Source organism: Zeus faber, assembly GCF_960531495.2.
Source record: "Zeus faber genome assembly, chromosome: 15".
Taxonomy (NCBI): domain Eukaryota; kingdom Metazoa; phylum Chordata; class Actinopteri; order Zeiformes; family Zeidae; genus Zeus; species Zeus faber.
Window position 1 is genome coordinate 14077318 of NC_137194.1, and position 7500 is coordinate 14084817.

The 7500-nt window shown below is 48.7% G+C and overlaps 1 protein-coding gene across 1 annotated transcript in view; it reads left to right on the forward strand.

Moving 5' to 3' along the window:
* Positions 1 to 7500, forward strand: part of cacna2d3a (calcium channel, voltage-dependent, alpha 2/delta subunit 3a) — a gene marked incomplete at both ends in the record, with an annotated part of 135711 nt that overhangs the window by 117938 nt on the left and 10273 nt on the right. Inside the window, 7 exons of the mRNA XM_080015221.1 lie at positions 303 to 364; positions 491 to 535; positions 622 to 684; positions 1696 to 1766; positions 4889 to 4964; positions 5376 to 5428; positions 6435 to 6490. Coding sequence (XP_079871347.1) covers positions 303 to 364; positions 491 to 535; positions 622 to 684; positions 1696 to 1766; positions 4889 to 4964; positions 5376 to 5428; positions 6435 to 6490 — 426 coding nt within the window. The remainder of the gene's footprint in view (positions 1 to 302; positions 365 to 490; positions 536 to 621; positions 685 to 1695; positions 1767 to 4888; positions 4965 to 5375; positions 5429 to 6434; positions 6491 to 7500) is intronic.

Here is a 7500-nt window from a genome sequence, read left to right on the forward strand (position 1 = left end):
TGGCGTCCCGTGCGAAACCATGTCAGTGTGTTTTAAGACGTTTCCAGACGGATCGGGTGGCGCGCGCAGGACACAGCAGTTATCTGTTCCCCTCACACAGTTCAGACACCGCGCAACAACTTTGCGTTCCGACTTCTCTCCGGTCTGGCCTCAGAATGTTTGTTTGGAGAAATGTGGGTGTCTTTCTATTGGGTTTTTACATTTTTTTTTTTAATGTTAAAGTCTATCATGGATCCAGGAGAAGACCTCCGACTCTCCACCAATGCTGTCGTGACTCACGAGCTCCACTGTCTGTGTTCCAGCTGTAGGCATCCAGATGAAGCTGGAGTTCTTCCAGAGGAAGTTCTGGACCGCCAGTCGACAGGTACAGTACGCACGTCCCTCCCCAAAACGTACCCAATGATTGTTTAAAAAAAATAAATAAATAAATGAGCCGACGGGGGCGACGGTCGAACGACGGCCGGGGCTCACGCGCCGCCCTCTCTTTCAGTGCGCGGCGCTGGACGGGAAGTGCTCCATCAACTGCGACGACGAGGTGGGTGGCCCCCGCTGCTCGCTCCTTTCCGACTCCACGCTGCGCTTTTTCGCTCACCGCGAATCCTTTTTGTTCTGCCCCAACAGAACATCAACTGCTACCTCATCGACAACAACGGCTTCGTACTGGTGGCGGAGGACTACACCCTGGTGAGACGCGCACGGACAGAAGTCAAAGATGCCTGATGATACCTATTCCACTTCATTCGTTAAGGACTGAGCACTTTTGTTTTCTGTTAACAACCCAAGCCCCCCAGGTCTCCCGTAGAGGAGTGCATTTTAGGGCTCAGGCTTAAAGGCTTCAGATGTTGGGAAAAACATTTTCAGGCATTGGGTGGAAGGCCATCAACTCTCTTTTCAGCTTGATGTAGAAACGTGCACACACGCGCGCACACACACACACACACACACACACACACACACACACACACACACACACACACACACACACACACACACACACACACACACACACACACACACACAGTTGTGTGTACAACTTTCAGACCCATCCTTCCCTGACCTAAATAAGAACCAAACAGATACATTTCTATCCTTCTAACCCGACGGGTGAGTCAACCCTTTTTTTTTTTTCTAGACCAAAAGCGAGATAATTCGGAGCGGATCTGTGCCAGTTCTGGGCCTTTTTTCAAACCGAATCTGTTCTGCAGATCCACCTCAGTTTTGGGCCACGGTGCAAATGGAAGCCGGGTCAGGACAGTTTTAGGGATCCAGGCCAGCTGCGGCTGTAGATCCGGTCCAGATACCACCCGGTGGCAGTTTGCTGTGGGGGCATGCCGCCACTCTGGCGTTGGATCAGTCGACTCCATCGTTCCTATTCTCTCTCTCTCTCTCTCTCTCTCTCTCTCTCTCTCTCTCTCTCTCTCTCTCTCTCTCTCTCTCTCTCTCCTCTGCTCCGGTTTTTTCTCAGTTCCTGGTTTCAGGATGGGAATGGAGGGTCACCCTTTGTGTAAACGTGGCACTTTCTGTTTCTTGCACTTTCTTCCTTTCTGTTCCGCTGCCTGTTTTCCCAACGGCAACTCTGTTGTCTGCCTGTCTCTCTCTCTCTCTCTCTCGCTCTCTCTCTCTCTCTCTCTCTCTCTCTCACTTTCTCTCCCCTATCCTCCCCATCCCTCCTTCTGTTTTCCCTTTCTACCTAAGACAGGAAAGTTCTTTGGAGAAGCCGAGGGAGCCGTCATGAATAAGCTGCTGCAGATGGGCTCCTTCAAGAGGTAAGTGTGTCACTCTGTGGAGGGATGTGATGAGGTCTTCTTGTTTGTGAATCTACTTCAGGACATCTGCTAGTGTGTGTGTGCGTGCGTGCGTGCGAGCGCGCGTGTAAGACGGACAGGCAGGCCACAGTGTGAAAGCATGTCTCCCCTAGCGTTGACAGCTCTTAACTGAGCCAATCATATTGAGTCATTCAGCGGTGACCTCCGACCCCTGGCTTAGTGGCGCTCTCCATCAGCGGATTACTGCAAATCTTTTTCTGAAACGGATGATTTAGGAAGAACGGGAAGTCTCACACATACACGCACACACTCCGACACACACAAATCGGTGTGTGTGTGTGCGTGTGCACATGACACAACACACTTGGGTAGAATCACACAATCACGCACACACATGCAAAGTTTTCATTTAGTTCTGGAAAACGCCAGCGGCGCCGGGTCGTTCAATTTCTGCGATTAATTTGGGCTTTAACCCAAACGAAGATTGGTTTCAGAATTACAGTGGAGAAACACAGAGTGTATCTTGTTTCCTCAGTATGCTGTGAAACCGGTTCATCTCGTCGTCTTGGTGTCGATCCAGGTTGCAAGAAATGAACCCTGAACTGCACACAGGCTCGCCAGTCAATCAGCCTCACGCGTCCTTTTCTTTACAATAATAATAATAATAATGATGATAAGAATATTACTTTTAAAAGATTAAACATAAATTAAAAAAATGTTATTGATAGAGCACTTAAAAAACAGAGGTTAAGAAATGCTTGCAAAGTGTACAGATTTAATAGACACAAAAAAAACATTGCGTAAGATAAATAAAATATTTAAAATAAAATGCAGCCAGTTAAAAACATTAAAAAAAAAATCAGCTGGAACAGTGAGAAAAATAACACAATAATGAAAAACACTTGAATAAGTTCAAAAAGATTACATCAATAATTTCAACTTCAAGAGGGTATCCAGGAAATAAATTAAAAATGCATTAAAAACAAAATTCAACTTTAAGAGGGTAACCAGTAATGAATTTAATTCGCAGTAGTTACCTCACAACCCTTGGTGTCACGGGTGACAAATCATCATGCACAAGTAGGCGACCACACCCCGTGATTAAAGAGCAAAGACCACAGCAAAGGACATTTCAAATGTCTGACGGCTGAAGATCAGTTGCATGAAAGACGACATGTGATGGATGAGTAATGTGACTGAACGTCTGTGAGGTAGTGACACAGTGAGTAATACGGCTTATCGGTCTTAGCGCTAATGAACTCAATCTGTCCTAACCAAGTGTCATCTGGAGGGAAGGGCGCCTTTTAATTTAGTTTTTTTTTTATCATGATCATATTTTATCATATTTTTTGCCCAAATAAAAATTGCAGTAGACCGATCAAGACAAAAAGTTATTTTTTATCTCATTGAAGAATTATCCGTCTTCACCAACGAAGAACGGGTTTGGGAACAAAAGAGAAAACGGAAGACGGTCCATCCATTATGGATCCAATTATACTGTAGTAGACACACACACACACACACACACACACGCACACACACACACACACACATACACACACACATGTATTTCATTGTGAAGTGGTTCAGGGCCAGGGATAGACCCCCTCACTCATCACACATAATGCATCACCAAGTCTATAGGAATGGAATGGACGTCCCCCAGCTGACCAGTAAAATATCTGGACAATTTTGAACGTGTGTGTGTGTGTGTGTGTGTGTGTGTGTGTGTGTGTGTGTGTGTGTGTTCCAGAGCCCTTCAATGACCCCGCCCAGGCAAAGCCAGACCTCACACCCTCAGGGCAGGCTAAGCCTCTGAAAGCCCCCCAATATCCCCTCCAATATCCCAAAATTATCCATAGACACTTGCACAAGCACACACACACACACACACACACACACACACACACACACACACACACGCACACACACACACGCACGCACGCACGCACTCACTCACACACACACAAACACACACACACACACACGTACACACACATTCCCTCTCTCACACATCCACAAACTCCCACATCTTCCTACATCATTATTAGGGAGCCTCTCAGGAACAGGAGTGAGGAAGCTCTTGGCTTTCTCTCTTTTTCCCTTACTCCTCCTCTCCTCTCTTATCCCCCCCTCCATCCTCTCTCTCCATCCCCCCCAGGTGAAGAGTAGGTAAAGCGGCAGCTGCAGAGAGAGAGGGAGGAGAGAGAGAAAGAGAGAGAGAGAAACAGAGAGAGAGGTGTGAACTGTGTCACTTCCTCCCACGCCACATTCAAATAAACCAGCCCTCGGGCGTGTAACACTAGAAGGAGCGCGGCGCCCCAGACGCTGCAGATACTTCACTCACACTTTGGTCCTGACACGAGCGTTCGCTGTGAAGCGTCAAACCTGCGCTGGTTCCTCATCCCCCGTCCGCTTCCCCTGATACCTGCTCCTTCTCTCCACCTTCATTTCTCACTGCAAAGTATCACCGAGGTAGTTCCTCCTTTCTGTCTTTCCTGTATTCCCCATGGGATCAATCGATTGTTATCTTACCATCGCTTTAATTCGATCCATCTATCTGTCTATCTGTCTGTCTGTCTGTCTATCTATCTAGATAGAAACAGTCTTTGTTTGTCACACAACACATGCTTGCACACACACATGCTTTTGATGGTGGCCGGTGAAATGGTTCCTCTGCATTTAACCCATCCTGGCCTGGCCTGTCCTGTCCTTCCTCCGGGGCCACAGCCAGGAGCAGTGGGCAGCATACGTGGACTGGTGATAAGTGTCGCTGGTCAGACGAAGATGGGTGCATGTTTTTGAGGGGGGTCCTTACTGACGTGAGGTGGAGGAAACCCCATGTGAGCACGGGGAGAACATGCAAACACCACACAGAAAGGCTCCTGTTTGGGAGATAACCCGCCGGAGCACGGTGCCAACAGCGCCCCAGGCGGGAATCAAACCCAGGACCTTTTTGCTGTGGGGCAGCAGTGCAATGCCGGGCGCCACAAACAGTCTATCCATCCATCCAACCATCTTGAATTGCTCCCTGGGGATTAATAAAGTGTTAATCTTCAGTCCGATTATTATTCTTATTATATTATTTTTCTTTCTCTCTTTCTTTCTTTCTCCATATCCAGGGTGACTCTGTATGACTACCAGGCGATCTGCTGGATCTACTCAGAAAGCAGCGACAGTGGACACACTCTGTTGGATGTAAGTATCTAGGCCCCCTCTCTCTCTCTCTCTCTCGTACCTAGTTATCTCTGAAGAGAGATGTCTATGCTCTTACTGACCTGTGGTTTGCCTCCATTTTTGTTGTTTTTCGGTTCCTTTGCAATCAAGTTTCTGCTGCTGTGACATGACTGACTGAAAATAAAGGAACCTTGAACGTCAAAGTCTGTCTTTCCCTCTCTCTCTCTCTCTCTCTCTCTCCCCCCATCCTCACAGATGCATGCTCCGTGGCGCTCTGTTCTCTCCGTTCCAAATGAGGTCTTGACTTACGACACTGTGATTCACGGGTTCCGACATTTCGTTTGCGTGGCGTTGACAAGTCGCCCGTAACTCTCGTCTGATCAGACACTTCTTCTCTTTCTTCTTCTCTTTCCTCTTCCCTTTCCCCCCCAGCCCTACTTCGCCTTCCTCGCCGCCATGAAGTGGATCGTCACCGAGCTCGTCATGTAAGATTTGTGTGTTTTGGGGTCTGTGCTTTTGGTGTGCGTTTGTAACTATGCAAACACACTGAGGTGTGTGTGTGTGTGTGTGTGTCTACACACCACCATGAGTAGGTCATTGTGAGGACACAACAGTGTCCTCATGATCCCCAAAGGCTCCAGTGCTGTTTTTGAAATTCTCCAGTCTTCTCTATGCACATTCCTGATTTGCTCCCACGATTCCAAAATGTAACAGTGTCCGTTTTAAGTCGACATAATCCCAACCTGCAGCTGCCAGAGGACTCTGTGTCTGTATACATTCGCTGTATGTTTGTTTACGCGCGTCTTCTCGCGGCGGTGACGTGATCGTCAGCCCTCGCGAGCCGTAATGGCATCCTGATGTTTCCTGCAGCGCGGGCAGTCCCACGATGCCATGTTGCGGCCGCCGAGCCGGGTCTTGGGTGGTCCCGGGTTTTTTCGCCCACATCACAGCGCGGGGGGAATAGAGTTGTCTATGTTCATTTCGCCGCCTGTCACGGTGCTGACTGTTTGACCGTGTGTCTCCCGAGCGCGGAGCAATCAGCGCGGATCGAGTGGAGCTGCGTTTGACGTCAATATCGCAGTCGCTCTGTGTGTGATGAATGGGCAGCGTGCTTTGATGGGATGGCGACCTCCTTGTCAAGCTGTTTTCAACCCTTTTTTTTTCCGTGTCGATGGCCCTCGATTCGCTGCGCCTGAGGGCGGCGGACCCCGTTTGGTAGGATTTTGACTCTGGGACCTCCGCACCTGTCTAGCCTCTAGTTAAGGACATATGAGTGAATCTGTGATCACAACATCCCATAATGCTGCCAACGCCTTGTAGATGAAATGACGGGGACGTTTAACTCGTCATCGCTTCGCTGGGGGCCCCCTGGAACCCCTCGAGGGACAGCCCTGGACGGTCCCCGAAACCCACGTTGAGAACCACTGTGTTGGACGATATTCCATTACGACCCACCGACCAGTTCACCTCTTCTGCTTCTGTCCTGTTCAGATTCCTGGTGGAGTTTAACTTGTACAGTTGGTGGTCCTCCGACCTCACAGCCAAAGGTAAGAAGCACCTTCACCCACGTTTGTACACACATAATTCTGTCCGTCTGTCTGTCTATCCATCCATCCATCCATCCACCCACCCATCCATCCATCCATCTGTCCATCCACCCACGCACCCATCCATCCATCTATCTATCTATCTATCTATCTGTCTGTCTATCTATCTGTCTGTCTATCTATCTATCCATCCATCCACCCACCCATCCATCCATCCATCCATCCACCCACCTGTCTGTCTATCCATCCATCATCCATCCACCCAACCATCCATCTACCCACCCATCCATCATCTATCATTCTATCTATCTGTCTATCTATCTATCCATCCATCCACCCATCCACCCATCCCCCATCCTTTCATCCACCCCCCATCCACTATCCATCCATCCACCCATCAAACCATCCATCCATCCATCCATCCATCCATCCATCCATTCATCCATCCCCCATCCACCCATCCATTTATCCACCATCCATCCATCCACCATCCATCCATCCACCCATCCAACCATCCCCCCATCCACCCACCCAATCTGGTCTCATCTTTCAGACGCGGTGGTGAAGTTCTAAGCCCTAAGTTCTTCCGAATGAGGGATTTCCGCTCAAAATGCTTTGGATCGCATGCAGCAGAATTCTGTGCCTGTGATCCAGCTCTCCCTTCAACATTCCAATAAACAGATCTTTGTCTACTCGAGGACACATTTGTAAGCAAGGGGATTTTGGAAGAGGAGTTGTAAGCAAAAGTCTCAGAACTCTCAGTCTTGACCTCAGACGTTAACTCAACCAGTCACTTTGTTCAGGTTAAAAAGAAGTGGTGAAATGAGTTTGGGATACTGGTCAGATGGTGTACACACACACACACACACACACACACACACACACACACACACACACACACAGGCCCAAGAACCTACGTGCACAAATATTGACCTCCCATCAACCCTCTCTCTCTCTCTCTCTCTCACTTTCTCTCACTCTCTCTCTCTCTCTCTCTCTCTCTCTCTCTC